The sequence below is a fragment of the Argentina anserina genome, chromosome 6 (genome assembly GCF_933775445.1).
Source record: "Argentina anserina chromosome 6, drPotAnse1.1, whole genome shotgun sequence".
NCBI lineage: Eukaryota > Viridiplantae > Streptophyta > Magnoliopsida > Rosales > Rosaceae > Argentina > Argentina anserina.
The window spans coordinates 25,026,405-25,045,586 of record NC_065877.1 but is presented as its reverse complement, the minus strand read 5'-3'; the positions used below and the strand labels follow the sequence as shown (position 1 = coordinate 25,045,586).

The window sequence follows — 19,182 nt, the reverse complement described above, 5'->3', positions numbered from 1 at the left end:
TGCTCTTAGATAATTTTCAGATATGTGCATACGAATTTAGTGCTTGTTTAAGATTGTATTTGAATGATATCTTCATCATCCATATTGACACAAATTGAATCAAGCCCTAAGTAGGTTCGGTTTGTGTTAATTAAATTGGGAAATTCTGGAAATTTACATGTACCTCATGGTGAGTGATGCCACCGTGAAGCATGTCTCCAACAAGAATTTGATGTTTAAATGTAATCTTGTTTGATTTCTACCCTAAGTGTTGTTAAACTTGATTTCATGCAATTTAGGTGAGGCCCTAAGTCAACCTAAACGACAATAGAAATCTTGTATGATTAGATGCTCTCCTAAGTCTCTGATTGTATTGGTGTCTAAAAGTATGTAATCAAATGAATTAGAATGCATGATATAACCAAACTTGTAATTATGTGGTGCATTGGTGAATTTGGTTTAGTTTGGTAAATATAAGTCAATTATGTAAATAGTAATTTAGGTTTTATTTTAGTAGTTAATAATCAATCTTAAACCCCTCATTATTTGTTAATACTAAAAGTTTAGAGTTCCCTTCAATTCCCCGGACTAAACGATCTCTACTTATTCTATACTAACTATGACATTTTACATGGTTAATGGTGTGACGCCTTAGAACGCTCTATCACCTCAGGCCCCAAATTCTAACTCTCTTTTTTTACATATATAAAATGTATTTTGAGAATTTGTTATACTAATAACCCACGATAGTTATGGTCTCTTCCCAGTTCCCATTTCTTCATCACTTCGGCTATCATTTCACCAATTCTTGATTTCCAGGCGCCGAATCTCAATAAACCAAGCATGATGGGGCAAATCAATAGAATCAATTTCGTATAGGGTTTCTAAACGGTTTGGTTGCTCAAAACTTGCTCCTCTCCAAGTCTCCAACTTATCCTATTAGAAGTCTCTCCCTCGAATTATGAATTATCTCCAAATTAAATCGCTCAAGAACTCCAAACATTCACCCTTCAATCGGTCTCCAAGTAGGTATATTGGGTTGCTTATAATCTCACAAATATTGATGTTATTTCAAATTGTGCTTCATATTCTTACATATTAACAGTATTGAATTTGGTTGGTTTTTATACAAATATTGTTCTAGACTTCTAGACTTTAGAATGAATTAATACTTTTGAAATGGCCAAATGGGTTCTTATTTTTTAGATTCCAGTACTCTAGTGGGCTATGAGCCTCTAATTGACTGTTTGGTCATATGAAAATAATTAATCATAAACGATTGATGGAAAAATACATAATACTTCAATTGATGAAAAGATGATTGATATGCATAAACTATTATTAAGCTAGTTCAATACTTGATTATCAACACTAAAGGTGTACAATAGGTTATAGGTTTGATATATGACTCAAAGAAATTATAAGTTGTTTCTTCTTTTGTGTAGCATATAAACATTCAAAAGCATATACTTACAGAAAGAGTGTTTCCATAGATATTTTCAGTGATTGACTCAGGTGCAGGTTGTCCACTACTGTAATTAAACGGCAAAAAGATCACATATATTGAGTCAGATCTTACCAAGTAGACGAAGTAGTCGATGTATAAACATCATAATGTGTTAGCAGAGAACTGAACAGGGCAAGACAAAAGAAGTTGAGACATTTAGTTTGATAAACATGAAGCTTTGCATTTTAGGGTTGCCATTAAATTGTTTTACACTTTACTAATTATTTTCTTTATCAGAGAAGCAAGCTACAAAGTGCGCAGACATGCATCCTATAAGAAAAAAAAACCGTGTGGAGCTGTGAAAAAAGAAAAAGAAAGGAGCAGCGAAATGCATTAACTCAAAGTATGGCAAGGACTATTACTAACTACTTTACTAGGAATCAAACAATAGAGAGGGGTGGAACTATAGAAGTCACAAAACAAGTTTAGGTGAATCAACTTGCAAATGAAGAGATGAATCAACTGATAATGACAATGTGGATCAACCTGCAAATAAAGAACTAGATCAGCTTACCAATGAAGATGTGGATCAACAAGAAAATGAAGAGGTGAATCAATTAGCCAATGGAGAGGTTGATCAACCAGCAAATGGAGATGTGGATCAACAACTCAATGAAGAGGTTGATCAACCAGCAAATGGAGATGTAGATCAACAACCCAATGAAGAGGTTGATCAACCAATAAATGGAGATACAGATCAGCCAGCAAATGAAGATGTGAATTAACCTGCCAATGAAATTTCACAGCAGCCTGAGAATGAGGAAGGTGAAGATATAGATCAGGAGAATGAAGCGATTCTTGATGTGCTTGCGAATGTTGATGGATATATTAATCAAGAGATCTTGTTTCCTTTAAATATTGATGATCCAGTAAATTGGGAGAAAATTGGGCATAATATCAGGGACTTTTTAGTGGAAAGAGGTCCCATAAGAGATGACGGAGTCAAGTTTCCCCTTAATAGTGATAAACGATATTTTGAGTCAAGGCATTATAAATGGCAACTATCTACTGGTGAGATTATTAACAAAAGGTGGCTTGTGTACTATATTTCGTTGGACAAGATCTTTTATTTATGTTGCAAGTTGTTCAAGACTCAGAGCACTATGGCTCAATATGGTCAATTGGGAAACGAAGGATTTTGTTATTGGAAAATGTTAGTCGATGTCTCAGCTCCCATGAAACCAGTAAGTACTATATTGCTTGCATCACTAAATGGCTTGAGTTAGAAAGAAAACTTGACAAGAACAAGACAATTGATGAAAGTGTGCAATTGGCCATCAACAAAGAGAGACAACACTAGAAGCAAGTTCTGAAGAGAATACCATCCAGAGAATTGCGAAAAATAACTTGGCTCTTCGAGGTGATTGTGAGAAGCTTTTTGTGGACAACAATGGAATTAAAACAGCTAATTTAAATGGTTGATGAGTTTGATCCAGTGATGAAAGAGCACCTCCATCGTATTCAGGCGCACAAGATTCGTTATTCATACCTTGGCCCCAAGATTTAGAATGAGCTGATACAAATATTGGCTGCTGATGTGAAAGATTCAATTATTACTAAGATCAAACAAGCAAAGTCTTTTACAGTCATACTTGATTGTACTCCAAATGCAAGCCATGAGGAGCAGATGTCCCTTGTAATTCGATGTGTGGATGCTTCAGGAAATACAGTAACAGTGGAAGAATTTTGGCTTGAGTTTTTGAAGGTTGACGATACATTGGGACTTGTCCTTTTACAGAGTTTTCAAATTTTTTTGAGCATGCTTAAGTTTGACATTGATCACATAAGAGGCCAAGGATACGACAATGGGTCGAATATAAAATGGAAACACAAAGGTTTATAGAGACTTGAAGTTAATCCCATAGCTTTCTACATTCCTTGTGGATGTCACCAGTGGCAGATCCAAGAATTCAAACCGGGTGGGACTTGAATTTGCCTACAAAAAACATTTCGACTGTACTCTAATATAAATTAAAAATAAGCTCAATAATCATTCGAAATGTATCACAAATTAAATAAGGTACATATACAATCGTATTGTAATACAAAATATATGGATGCAAACCTAGCTCAGCTAACTAAATTTTACTCTACGAGTACTCGAAACCTCATATTTCTCTATCACAAAATCATTACTAATGACATCAGCATATTCCTTCTCAATGTGAAGGACCATACAATCACCTAAAAATTTTCATTTCATCTTATTTCTAAGCTTATTTTTGATGATATTCATGGCTGGAAATACTCTTTCAGTTGTTGTTGTAGATATTGGAAGAGTCAAAACTAGACAGATTAATCTGTAAAGCACGAGAAAGAATTTTGACTTTCTTGTTTGAACTAATAATGTGCATAACTCACATATAGAAGTCAAATTTCAAAAGTTAGCATCAATATGCATGTCTTTCTCATAGTATGCACACTCTGACCAAGACACCAAGTCTATTTTATTATTGATATATCATGGGCTTGAACAATATAAGTGTTGGACTTATAATTTTGGCCTTTTGGGTGGGACTAATATATTATATCAAACCCTAATTATCCCACGTTAACATGTATATTATATGTAGGTTTTTTTCCTCCTAAAGTTTTTGGGTGGGACTTGAGTCCCACTCTCTCTTTTGCTCTAGCTCCACCCCTAGATGTCACATTCCCAACCTGGCCTTATGTGATATGGTAACTTGTTGTTCTAAAGCAATGTCTTTTTTTGGAGGTATATAACGCATATACACATTATTCTCTTCTTCTACTAAGAGGTGGTAGATTTTCTTTAAAAAAATTGAAGAGACTTACAATAAAGCCGCTCATATTGGGAAAGCCACGTTGAGAGTGTTAAAACCATAAAAGAGCAAGTTGCATAAATTAGAGATGTTTTATTTGAATTGGCAACAACAAGTGAAGACCCAAAAACCAAAAGTGAAGCGGAAAGCCTAGCTGATTTTGAACTTGCAAATTTTGAGTTTTTGTTTGGAATAGTAATCCGGTACAAGCTGCTACATTAGATTAACATTGTTAGTAAATTTCTTCAAGCATAGAATATGGATATTGATGTTGTTATTAGCCAATTAAAATGGATTATTTCTTCTCTTAAAGAGTATAAAGAATCTGGGTTTGATCAGGCATTGACTCAAGGTGAACATATAGCAAGTGAAATGGGGTTAAAGTTGTATTTAAAGAAAAACGCATCATTCGAAGAAATAGGCAATTTGATGAGATCAACAGTGAAGAGGTAACTCATTCATGTAAAGAATGTTTTCGGGATAACTACTTTATATTTATAATTGATTAAGCTCTTTCTTCACTTGAATCTCGATTTGAGCAATTCAAGAATATGAGAAAACCTTTGGCTTTTTGTTTACTGTGGAGAAGTTAAAGTCTGTTGATGATACTAGTCTTTTTATCTCATGTGTCAATCTTCAAAAGTCACTAACACATGATGGACACTCAGACATTGATGTTTCAGATTTATGTATAGAGTTACAATTGATAAGACACTCACTGCCAGTAGAAACAATAAGAGCAATAGATGTGTTGAATTATTTGAGGAAGATGGATGAATGTTATCCAAATGCATATGTTGCCTACCGAATTTTACTAACCATTCATGTTACAATAGCATCTGTTGAAAGGAGTTTTTCCAAGTTGAAGTTGATTAAAACTTATCTCCGGTCAACTATGTCACAAGAGAGTCTAAATGGCTCGATTATGTTATCTATTGAAAAAAAGTGGTCGAGAAGGTTGATTGATACTTTCGCATCCAAGACTGCGAGACGAGTAATTTTTAAGTGACTTTGTGAGTAAATTTGAGTAATTTTTAGTGATATATTTTAGAACTTGGAAATTGTAGTTTTATCTTATGATTTATCGTATGAAACATATTTTATTAGTTATTGTTCGTAGATCCAATACGTGTTTATTTATTGATTTTTTTCGTACTGAAGTGCTACAGGGCCCCATTTTATGATCTCGCATTAGGTTCGGCCATGCATAACACAACAATGATTTATACTAAATTTATGGTATGGCTCTGATACCACATGTTGAACTGGATCCATAAAAGTATTATAAATACACTGTCACATGCAAGGACTAAAAAATCAAAAATATAGTCGAAATTTCGGCGATATTTTCGCTTTTCTCACATGAGGATATTTCCTTCACATACCAACTCATTTTCGTCCGATATTTTCATAATTTCCCGATATACTGCGATATTTTCGAAAATATCGTGATATATCCCGATATCTTGCATGGACCAACCTCACATCGCCATTTGTTGTCACCACCACCTTATATTTAAAGGTTGAAGAGGGGGTTCAAACCTTTGATCAGCCCCTTACACATGTAGTGTCTTGGCCATCTCAACCAAACCCATTTATTGTTATATTATGCATTGTAATAATATATGTATTTTCCTTAATTACTAGTCTTTGTTTATAAAAATGATTTACTAATTCCAACTAATTATACTACTTTTTTTCTTCCTTTAATAGTTTGATTATTCACTACAAGTCAATTGTTAGCTAATTTTAAAAAAATCCTTAACTTTGCTACACTATAAATAGGTAAAAGATTGTTGCACCACTACTCTTTTCCTTTGTTCTTCTTGAATTCTGTTTTACCACTTACCTACTATCATATAAAGTAATAATGAACTTACGGGGGAAATTTAGCAATACAGTATCTACTATATTCCTTTTCAAGTCAATTAGATGCTAAATTTTAAAGTCATTTTTAAAGAATTATCGACAATTGTTTCACCTCAAAGTACTACAACTCATTATAGACTAATAGTTACAATTTTTTTTCTAAAATATAGTAGATAATTGATCAAAGAAACATCTCTCAAAATTTCATTCAAAGTTTCCATCAAATTTCTCAATTAATTTTCAATATCGATATTCTCCGAAATTTCAGTCGAAATTTCCATTTTTTAGACCCTCGATATTTCCGTTCTCGCCGATATTTTAGTCTTTGGTCACATGTTTCACAATTAGCACACAAGAGTTATTTAGATTAAAAAGAGTACCAACATTGGTTGTACATGTTGAGAGTCATAAAACCTTGACAATATATGTCTTTCACATTGAGAATGAAAATTTAAGAACGTAAATGTGCTTGTGCAGGGACCCATGTATATATTGAAAAGTTCAATTAGAGCCCCATCTTACAAGGAAACTCTAGCAAACCAATCAAAAGCTTTATGTGACAACTGAAATATAAGATTATATATATTTTGAAGTCCTTGTATTTATCTAATGATTATTAGATAAATATCCACATTAAATGTAATTCAATTAATCTCTTTTACTTATTTCATAAGATACATATGTGTGTTGAACTCTCATGAGATATTTTTTAGTCCACATTAGATTTAAGGGTTAATTCCTCATATGGTACATAGAGTATGACTACTTGGATAATTTGGTACCTGATGTATGAAAACGGACAATTTGGTACCTGAAGTTCTCATTTTGTAAGCCATTTTGGTACCTCTATCAATTTTGATCATATTTTTAAGGTTATTTTCGTCATTCTAGCCCTAAACACATTAAATTCACATTTTTCTTCATTTATTCCTATAATTGTGGTCTATTTGGAGATAATTATATTGATATATCTACTCCACTTAGCAACTACTTCGCATATATCAAAAATAATTTTTTTTAATATACTTATTGTATCCTAATTATTTTTTGCAAAGGAAATAAATTGCCTTTTATGCAATTGTACTTGTTTATTAAAATATATATTTTAAATTACTTATAATTAAAATTAATTTAGATTGATAGCTACATTATGAAAAATTATATACGTAAATCATCACATATACTAAGTTGATGAGTTATCAAATTTTTAGTGATAATTTAGAGGCAATTTGAAGGTATTATGAAAAAATGAAGTAAAGTAGAAATAAGATGACGGAAATAACCTTGAAAATATGGTCAAAATTGACATAAGTACCAAAATGGCCTAAATTTGAGAACTTTAGGTACCAAATTGTCCAAGTAGCCAAACATCAAGTACCATATGAGGAATTTACCCTAAATTTAACTCTAACTTAACAAGCTTGCTCTCTGTATATATCTGAACCAACTGGCAGGTACAACATGCTTCTAGCTATGAGACGATGGGAGTAGGGAAAATCTGCTGCTAATGTGGCGCTCTGAGGTAAACACAATTAACGGTGGCCAGCGTCGATCGGCGCTGTCCTATGTGCGGGCATGTGCCGCTTGTCATATATATAGTTATAGTTTTGATCCACAACAGATAAGATCAATTCCAAGGATTAGTTAAATAATCCTAGAACCTGGCTCATAGAGTGTCTTCTTTGTTAAGAGATAGAGAAAACGGTTCTTAATTAATTATATCCATTATGCTCACGATCATGCTTCCCATTTGCTAAGTATTACTTCTTCAGAGGACATACACGTACATTCGGATAGTACGTCAAGAGGAATGAAGCCCTGTCGTAAACTTTTGATCCAAAACAGATAAGATGGATAGAAAGGATTAGTTATATAATCCCACAAGCTAGCTAGGACCCGCTTTCTAGTCTCTTAACTAGGAAGACATCCAAGGGATCGATTTAACAATCAGAAAATATGGTTCAAAAGGCCTCTAAATCTATTTTCCATGCAGGAGCTAAGATTCTGTACTTACATTCTTGATATCCTCTGATGTCTGATCTACATATACTTCTTTCTGTGACCAGAGTTGTAAGTTGTAACTTCGATTTTACATATGATCAAGCTCGTGAACATATACAGATATCAAGTTTTATATGTGTAAACGGCAGAGATCTTCTTCGTCTTCTTCTTTTCATGCATGCAGCTAATGATCGATATTAATTAGAAGAGAAGAATTCATAAAATTCGAAATATCAAGTTGCTTTGCAGTGTATTAATAGTGATATGTGGCCGCTGCTTGATTTTTGGGGTCGGAAGGGATTGAGAAGTGCCACCTAAAGTTCAAAAGTCTAATCTGTTTTGGCCATTTTGTGCACAAATGCACAAAATGCCCACCCAATTCTCGTATTGTATTCAGTGGATGAGCACTACTATGATTAATTAGGATCCTTCAGGTCCACAAACTTTGGCTTTAGGTGTGTAAACAGACTAAATCATTCTAAGAGGCCATAAAGGCACAGCATGAACTCTAAAGTCCCTTTAACAATCACCATGAACAATTATTTTGAACCAAAAGGGAAAGGCATGCCAATATAAATTTAACTTTGCTATAGCTGCTCTAAGTTTCCTTACCAATAATTACATTGGTGCAGTGGTTCTAATTGATTGATTGACTTAGAACCAATTGGAAGTGATTTTCACTAATGCATGCCAATTTTTGATGAACTTCAAAGAACCAACCCCATTCTTTCTAAACTGGCTGTCTAGAGCTAGAGGTAGCCGGTATATAAATTGTATATACTGAATATTAATTTTTCATCCTTTTCGGAAAGACACTGTGAATGATATGATCGAGACATCGAGTCATGACTTGAGGAGGTGAGGGTTTCTTTTCTTAACTAGATAACTAATTGCATCGAATGCCATGTGTCCTCCTTAACAAATGGTTTGAGAAAGAGTGTAATCTTTAATCATAGAACATCCATTTATAAAAAGCCTTATGGCTAAAAGGTTAATCTAAAGTATATGCGTTCTCTCGTCGTAGAGAGAGAGAGAGAGAGAGAGAGAGATATGTGCAGTAATTAGGCACTTCGCTGCCATCCCGCCAACAACTCTTTCTTTGGGGTCGTTTTCGAATTCGAAATTTGCTTTTGCAACGTTAATCTATATATAAGTTGCATTATATGGGTTAATTAGTGCACTATTATAAAAGTTGTAGGTATATATGTGTTTGCCATACATGCAAACTAATCAGGTTGTCGATCTATGTATAAAGAATGGTTTCGTAAAAATTTACGTGTCTATTTGAGTATAATTATCTAAGATGGCGACAGGGCGAATATATAAACTCATATTGTGAAATCTTCTCAATATTCTTTCGTTGCTTGTATAAACTCATTGTTTTCAAGATTTAATTGTTGAGCCAGCGACAGGGCGAATATATAATATTCTTCAAATCATTATGATTTCGAATTCGGATTGTTAAGTTTCAAATTAATCGCCGGTTTTGAATTTTTTGCCAGAAAAGTCTTTACCTTGTTATTTGGTAAACGAAGTCCAAATCAATCATGCATGATAGAGTAGCACAAATTGAGTACAACGAACAAATTAAGATGTTCGAGAGGAAATCATTATGCTTGTTCATTAGAGCAGGCTGCTTAATTTTTTCTTTTCTTCTGTTACTTATCTTTAAACTGCCATTGCTTGCAGACTCTTCGAATGTTAAGTTTCGGCCGTATCTATTACAGAATATTGAAGTATTCAATAGCAGTGGCTTACATATTACGTACCATGGCTAGCTAATAGAGGTCTGAACTTTAACGTACTTAGCTTGTTCTCTGAGTCTAAATCGATCTTTTACGAAAACTTGACAGTAGTGTTTTCATTAGTAATTTACATAACATCTCTTTATTTTACATTCGTAGGTAGCATCCTATCCACTCTTTTTTCCTTCTGTTCAAACAAAACTATTGATCAAACAAGACAGTACCTAACAGATCGATATCTGCTCATAGATCTGCGTACCAGTATTATTTTTTTATTTCTTTTAATTAAATTAGATTAACACAAGCTTTTGAAGTACAAATTTCATCCACAAATATACATATATATATATAAGTATGTTATTATGTATATGTGTGATCTAATGCATTTGGTTTTCTTAAATTGTATTTAGGATTTAAAAATAGTGAAAAGATGCATGTATACTTTGTATTGTTATAATACCTTGCTTTTGTTAGTGGGATAATGGAGAAAAGCTGATTCATAAAAAAATTGTACGTACTTGGTTTGAAGGTATGAACTGTAGATTGTAGGACGTCGTCTGTGGTTTCTCCACTCTCTCCCAACCTTTAAGCTATCAAGACTCTCTCTTTATCCAGCGGCATGTTTAAGCAGCAAAGAAGTAAAGCACCTTCCCACTTCGCAGCTGAAGGTTTTGAATCTGGAGGTCATTAGTATTTTAGCGCACGGTTTAGCTTCGCAAGTTGTTTTTTCGTCCCGATATCATGATGACCACCAGACCAAGTATATATGAATAAAGAGGCTCTTTTGACCATTCTATTGGGAGTGAGCTTTAACCCTATTTCCAGTGACAATTGTATATATGAAGTTTAATCATAGAAAAGAAAGGTATTAAGATCGAGCGTGGTATATCACAGGTTACTTTTATGAACTTTTATCAATCTCATATCAGTCAAAGAAAAAAAATCTCAAACCCTCTGTCTACAACAAACACAAATCCATTTTATTTTCACATTCACATTTCAAAATTACTCTGACGAGAAAAATCAACTAGATTGAATATCGTGTTTCATTTTATGCAGATAATAATAGTTCCATCGTCCTTAGTACCTTACATATCTCAATTGTTAGCCAAACAAATTATCTGTTTGATATATCGATCGTATTGAAGGTTCAATTATAAAGCTGAAGATTAACAGTATTTGATAATCTTAAGTACGTGCAGGGTGGAGGATGAACATGCAGATACGTATAAATGAAACTAATCAAACGATATGTTGCTTTACCTAGATCATTGTAAGAACTTCAAGAAATTATCCGAGTTTACTTTGTGAAAGATTTCCTTTAATTTGCAGACACTGCCATATTAGAAAGGGGCCAGCTGATTCGGCCTAGCTAGGTCAACTGCTTTTGAAGCATTCTTCCAAAAAAAAAAACTGCTTTAAATTGCCATATTAGAATCATGGAATAATGGCAATCGATGTAAAAATGTCAAACAAAAACACAGATGAAAGCATGTCTAAATCAGGTACATATTATCTAATTCTAAACAAAGTACAGAATTTCAACAATTGGAGTTCAAATCTAGAGCTAAATGAGAGAATATCTGCATGCAGCTAATTAAGCGCCTTAAAATTAGGAGTTTGGCAATTTAATTACCTAAAACATCAATTCAGGTTAAAGTATAATCTTCCAACATATATTCATACATTCCTCACCTGTCATTATATATGAATTTAACTAATTCTTCCAGCTGGTTCATCCTCTATTTCTTAATCAACTAATTTGTAATGTAGTGATATTATCTCCCATGCATCTAGGGATCTGGATTTCTACTGATAATTATTCATCTGTTCATCTATAATATTCCAATTTCCAAACCCTACTATACTAAGAAACGTCGAAATTGGTCGAAATTTTGTTGTTTACCAAGAGTTTCGATCAGTGTCAAAATAATTAGAAGAGAATATAATTAATTTTGTGGCCGAATTTTGATTTAGTATTGCCTTCTGTCTGATTAAAGTTGATAGAGTTCATTACAATTTACAAGATGAGTCGCCAACTCCTTCAACCATTTCAGAACATACATGCATATGTGCAAAGCTCATAGATAGTTGTGGACTTGCGATTGTGTCGGGATTGTACAGTATATATACGATAAAACTTCATATATAGTTGTTTCTGATAAGAATTCAATAAAATATGAAAGCAAGCTTTGTAACAAGTAGAGTGGGGAAGAGCCTTTCACTAGAAACCGTCTCTTCCATAGTTCTATTGTCCTAGATAAACTGATAAATTCTCTAGACTTAGTAGCTAAGTCTGCGTGCCTAGTGTTCTTTATTATATTATAACGTGAACTGTGGTCGTTTTCACTAAATAATTCATGTAGATGATTAATCAATGATTGTGATTACATGTGAAGCATGGCATTAGCAACATTAAGACCGCATATCATGTGTTGCCAATAACAATAAATGTGATGAAATCCCAAAAACATGCCACATATTTCAATAAATGTGACATTTTATTGAGATATGTGACATGTTTTTGAGATTTCAACATCGGCAACACATGCTGACCATAATTTGCTATTACCGCATTTTGTTGTAGTGCTTGACCAAAGATGAGTTCCAAAAGTGACATCTGTCTAGCAATGTGCCTTGATTTCTTCTTTTCAAGATTCACCTAACATATTACCTAAAACTTTGGCTCCATGAGAGTTTAACATGGATAGGACTACATTATAAAACGCAAATTATTTTAAAAGTTGAAGCGACGTCTTGCAAGTTATTAACAGTCTGCAGGCAATAAGGCAAATATCTTTCCCCACAAGAAATAACAACGTATCTGTACGCATGCATCTCATGACTTTCAAAGACGAGAAATTAACTTCGTCGACTTGTCAGCTAAGGGTTTAAATATTGCTTATTGGTATCGTATCAATCGAGGAGTAAATCGATATATCGATATATATCGGTTTTATTTACTTATTTTCAATAAAATCTATAAAATTATACTTTAATATGTATCAAATAAATTAAAAATACGGTACTAAGTAAATTAAAGAAAATAAATACTTGATTTTGTGATAATTAAAGTACATGAACGACACCTAATAATAAAAATAGATATTTAAGAATAGTTATTTAGGCTTGAAATTCATCATATATATTTAAAATATATATAAATTTAAAATATATATGAAAAAATGAAAAATATATATAAGTTTTTTTAAAAGAGGAAATAAATATTAAAAAAATAAACAAAAATTGAAAAAAAAAATCAAAGTTCACCCGATATTTGACCGTTGACCGATATATTCAACCGATATGGCGATATAATATCGTTTTCTAAATATCACAAATATATCGACCGATATTTAGAAAAGAGATATCAGCTAATGGAACTACAGATTTATTACTAACTAATTGGTAATCATTGTTTACAACAATTTCAGTAAAAGAAGAAAATATATTCTAAACGAACGAATGAACTTGTCGTTTATATGACGAGCAAATCACTGAGAATGCTAATAATTAACTAGTAGAGGAAACTACAGTTTAATATCTGATCGATCTGTCATGCATATACCTAATCCAGGTCTGTCGACCGGATAGATCCAACGTGTATTAGAGTTTAAATACAATTGAAGTTGATATCTTCAAGTATTAACTTGACCAACTTTCTTACTGTTTTCTTACTTCCTAAACAAAACTTTTGATTAATTTTAAAATTACATGGTTGCGCATTAAAGTATTCACTAAGTTTCATGCATCTATATAATCAAACGCGCTGGACTATGATTTGTTTTAAAATTTCAACCCTGGTTTAACGTTTCCTGTCGTATAAAATTGCCTGGGTCATGATCATCGGCCTCGTAGCAGGTCCTAGCTGTTCGGTAAAGAAGCTCTTTACGCAACCCTAATTAGAGTAATGCACTACATTTCTTTTTATTTGTATTTGGGTCTAAAAGATGTTACAAATCTTCAAAAGGAGCCAATTACCAACCCAAAGTGGCTGGGTTTCCTATAAAATTTGATGTAAAAACAAAGGGAAAGGGAGCTAGCAAAAGCAAAAGCTTATACATGCATGAAAAGGTGATTATATTTTAAGGGGCCAGCTAGAACTACTATTTTGGTTCACTTTAACTTAGTGGAAGCACATCAGGACCTCTTAGTGGTGGAAGTGGGACTGAGAGAGAGAAGCTGTAAAAGCCATTTGAGCTTTTCAATTACATGAAAACAGACAATATGCGATTCCAAAGATTAAACCCTTCAAAATTAATCAACCCTTCAATTATTTTGGTAGAAAACTAACTATAATATGATTGTTGGTCCTTGTGAATTGGAGCATGCATGACTTATAAACTAAGATTCATCATATGATGAGAAGGTCAGACTTTGCTCCTGACTCTTGTAGGTTCAGCAGGACAGAAGTAATATTAATAACATTGGCAAGTCAAGCAATCCCAAATTAGAAATAAGAACTATAAAATTTTTATAGCAGGAGTGGCAATAATGAATTAACCACGAACCCTAAATTTTTAGAGAATATCAAGTATAAACTGTACTTTGATCTTATATAAAAGAAAAAAGGATACGTACAGAGTGTTTATGTTTATATATGCACGTTCTATGGATCTAATTATATACATGCAAGCATGTTTTTGTTTCAAAATAATGAAAATATATGTGAATCAACAAAGAAAGAACACACCAAGTTAAAAATAAGACTTAATTCCTACAGAGGTCCGTGCACTAGTTGCTGTACGAGTAGTAGTACCCTGTACCCCTGTGGGGAATCTTTTGTATGTACCTCTTTTTTATTGGATTGATATTAGAGTATATTCAAAATATCTTTCTTTCAGAAGACCCTATTACTAGATTGATTGAAGAAATCCGTTCAGGCTAAAAGCGATGTTAAAAATCAAATAAAGACTCGAAATTAACAAATTAGAAAGATATCAGAAACTTCATTTTGATACAAGCTAGCTAATTTTCTCTTTTATTGTAATATTTATCAACACTGCCAACAACGATAACACTCAAATATGCCAAATTAAATTTCATGGTAATACTGCAAACTCGATCTTTCTCACTCATGCATTTTGCTTCTGATGTCTCAGGTTCTTGTAAAACTTCTCAATAAACTCCTCAGCTGCTTTGTCCACATGGCTGTCTTCATCGGCCTCCCTCAACGGGAACGGTGAGTCAGTTATCCTCAGCTGGCGGACCATGGGGCTCCGCCCGAACCCGGGAAGTGAAGGCGTCTGAAATGGAGTCGGCATCGGAGACGCCTCCACTGCCGCCACAACCTCATGATTATTCAGAATCTCCAGCACTGCCTTAACCGCATTCATCGCCGCCACATCATCTTCTTCAGTGGCAGGCGCGTGGGCGCACGCAAAGAAGTGGCTGCTGTGGTGGCTGCGGCGCTTGCCACCCATGAGATGAAACGGGTATTTGGGAGTGTTGCTGCAGCTGAACTCATACTCACGCTGGGTCGCGGCAGCCGAAGAAGCACCGGAGGCGCCATGGTGGTGGTGGAACATGAGGTTGCTTAGGGCTTTGCTGGCGAGCTTGCCGCGCTTCATCATCATGTTGAGGTCTAGGAGGAGCTTTCGCTTTGAGATGCCTTTTCGTAGCATGAAGAAAGCCACCCGGACTATGCTCCATAGTTTCTTGGCAATAACAGGTAGATTATTTTGCTCCATTTAATTTTAAGTTGATGAGGGTTTATGGATTATTTCTTTCTTTCTTCCTTCGGAGAGAGAAATGGAGAAGGGGGGAGAGAGTTGTTGAGTGCGAGCTCTAAAGAAGAGGAGGGATGCGGTATATAAAGGGGGAGAGGCTAGGGAGGTACGTGGAATAAGAGAGAAAGGATTTTCGTATTTTCAATAAGCACTACAATCACATGTGGGTGCATAGCTTTTTCAGTGTTACTTTAGTTCGAGAGGCATGCATAATTATCGTACAGGCTAAACGTGTAAAATTTTGAATGCGGCATTTCATTTTCATCGAAAAGAAAGTTAAATGGATGAATTGATCTTGCAAAGCAAATAAAAAAAGTTGCAAATGATCGACTATTCTTATTTTCTTAAGGCACATGAGAAATAGCCATATAATTAAGTTAGAACCAAAAAATCTCATTGCACTGATCGATTTCGCAGTGTACCACTATTTTGGCAACTACACTTTTCTTAACACCTTGATCTATCAATCATAATCATCTACTCACCTTCCAGAAGAACAAGGAATCTGGGTAGCTACCATGTTTAATATAGGGTAATCTCTAAAACTAGTAGTCATTAGGTGTCACCATATATTCACCAATCGAACACAAAACCTCTTTGAGCTCCGAAGAAGCCAGATCTCTAGGATTTTCTGAAGAAAAAAAAATTGTTTCCCTCCGACGATGCATCAATGTCGGATGGGAGTTATAGAGGTCAGTTGGTGGCCTTGCTCTGGTGGTTGATGGCGGTGGATTGTGAGAGGTCAGCAGCTCCAGGTGTGACCTGACTTGTGGTTTCTAGGTTCGGTTTGCATCGGCTTTTGCTCACCGAGGATGTTGGGCGTTCTTGAGGTGTTGTTCGGGACTTTGTGGCGGTCGGAGTTATGTTGATGTGGTTGCAGAGATGAGGTAATGCAGGTCTTTGTCGATCTCTGATTTGGGTTTCTAACCCAGGTCGAAGCTTGATAATTTATGTTGTTAGATTGATTCTTTGAAGGTGGTGTCTCGTCGTCACGGTTTCAAACGGGATCCTCAATTTCGGTCGACATTGACGGCGGGCAGTGGTGCGGTGGTCAGACAGAGGACGGCATGTCGTTGAACTTTGGTAGCAGTTAGTCTTAGGGATGTTAATCGGTTTGAATGGTTCGGTTTATAGATGATACCGAACACCAAACCGTTCTATTTATTCGGTTTGGTTCGGTTTGGTTTTTCACTTTTTTTTTTCAAAAACCAATTGTGTTCGGTTTGGTTCGGTTTGGTTTTTCTCTGGTTTATATTGGTTTTTCTTTTGGTTATTTTGTAAAGAAAATCGGAGTTTCTTTCCTTGTCTATCTACTTGATTCTTAACGAAATAAAAAGAATATGCGGACAGATTTGCAAAATTCTATTTACAAGATATAGTTGCTTCACAAATGCATACAATTGCAAAAAGGCACTAAACAACTTATACCACATTAGTAGGCATGTTGTGGTTCCAATGTCTAAAATTCAAAATATTAAATTTTGACCATCAGATGTGATCAGCATATTTAAATACGGATATGGTAAAAAATTCATCTAATTTTGATAAAATTTGGGTCTCGATCGATGTGGTCAACATTAACTTAATTTCATCTAATTAAATGTAAATTCGTTCTTACCCCCTCCTTCTTGACTAGTTTTGGTGGATTCTTTCATGCACACACTCTCATATATATGTGATGTAGCAGCTCGTGTAAAATTTTCAAAAATTTTACCTTCCAGGGATAGGGCTACCCATAGGCCCATAGGGGATAATAAGCGTAAAAAGGGTTGACCGCCTCGATCGGGACACAAACGTTATCGAAAATATGTGATTTTTTTACCATAACCATATTTCACTATACGTAACGCATCATGCGGACAGATTTGCAAAATTCTATTTATAATATATAGTTGCTTCACAAATGCATACATTTGCAAAAAACCACTAAACAAGTTATACCACATTAGTAGGCATGTTGTGGTTCCAATGTCTAAAATTTAAAATATTAAATTTTGACCGTCAGATGTGATCAGCATATTTAAATAAGGATATGGTAAAAAATTCATCTAATATTGATAATATTTGGGTCTCGATCGATGTGGTCAACATTAACTTAATTTCATCTAATTAAGTGAATTTGTTCTTACCCCCTCCTTCTTAACTAGTTTTGGTGGATTTTTTCATGCACACACTCTCACATATATGTGATATAGCAGCTCGTGTAAAATTTTCAAAAATTTTACGTTCCAGGGATAAGGCTACCCATAGGGGATAATAAGCGTAAAAAGGGTTGACCGCCACGATCGGGACACAAACGTTATCGAAAATATGTGATTTTTTTACCATTACCATATTTCATTATACGTAACGTATCATGCGGACAGATTTGCAAAATTCTATTTATAATATATAGTTGCTTCACAAATGCATACATTTGCAAAAAGCCACTAAATAAGTTATACCACATTAGTAGGCATGTTGTGGTTCCAATGTCTAAAATTCAAAATATTAAATTTTGACCGTCAGATGTGATCAGCATATTTAAATAAGGATATGGTAAAAAATTCATCTAATATTGATAATATTTGGGTCTCGATCGATGTGGTCAATATTAACTTAATTTCATCTAATTAAGTGAATTTGTTCTTACCCCCTCCTTCTTGACTAGTTTTGGTGGATTTTTTCATGCACACACTCTCACATATATGTGATGTAGCAGCTCGTGTAAAATTTTCAAAAATTTTACGTTCCAGGGATAAGGCTACCCATAGGGAATAATAAGCGTAAAAATGGTTGACCGCCTCGATCGGGACACAAACATTATCGAAAATATGTGATTTTTTTACCATAACCATATTTCACAATACGTAACGCATCATGCAGACATATTTGCAAAATTATATTTATAATATATAGTTATTTAACAAATGCATACATTTGCAAAAAGCCACTAAACAAGTTATACCACATTAGTAGGCATGTTGTGGTTCCAATGTCTAAAATTCAAAATATTAAATTTTGACCTCAGATGTGATCAGCATATTTAAATAAGGATATGGTAAAAAATTCATCTAATGTTGATAATATTTGGGTCTCGATCGATGTGGTCAACATTAACTTAATTTCATCTAATTAAGTGAATTTGTTCTTACCCCCTCCTTCTTGACTAGTTTTGGTGGATTTTTTCATGCACACACTCTCACATATATGTGATGTAGCAGCTCGTGTAAAATGTTCAAAAAAATTACGTTCCAGGGATAAGGCTACCCATAAGGGATAATAAGCGTAAAAAGGGTTGACCGCCTCGATCGGGACACAAACGTTATCGAAAATATGTGATTTTTTTACCACAACCATATTTCACAATACGTAACGCATCATGCGGACATATTTTCAAAATTATATTTATAATATATAGTTCCTTCACAAATGCATACATTTGAAAAAAGCCACTAAACAAGTTATACCACATTAGTAGGCATGTTGTGGTTCCAATGTCTAAAATTCAAAATATTAAATTTTGACCATCAGATGTGATCAACATATTTAAATAATGATATGGTAAAAAATTCATCTAATATTGATAA

At 34.1% G+C, this 19,182-nt stretch overlaps 2 protein-coding genes and 1 pseudogene across 2 annotated transcripts in view; 2 read left to right on the top strand and 1 right to left on the bottom strand.

Annotated features, from left to right (window-relative positions):
• The window catches only part of LOC126798978 (uncharacterized), a 187,386-nt gene that overhangs the window by 37,077 nt on the left and 131,127 nt on the right, over nucleotides 1–19,182 (top strand). The window lies entirely within an intron of this gene.
• Nucleotides 4,528–5,208, top strand: LOC126800133 (uncharacterized; annotated as a pseudogene).
• LOC126798976 (uncharacterized) lies at nucleotides 14,850–15,652 on the bottom strand. Its single transcript, XM_050526079.1, has one exon. The coding sequence runs from the start codon at nucleotides 15,572–15,574 to the stop codon at nucleotides 14,960–14,962; it is 615 nt and encodes a 204-aa protein (XP_050382036.1). The 5' UTR covers nucleotides 15,575–15,652; the 3' UTR covers nucleotides 14,850–14,959.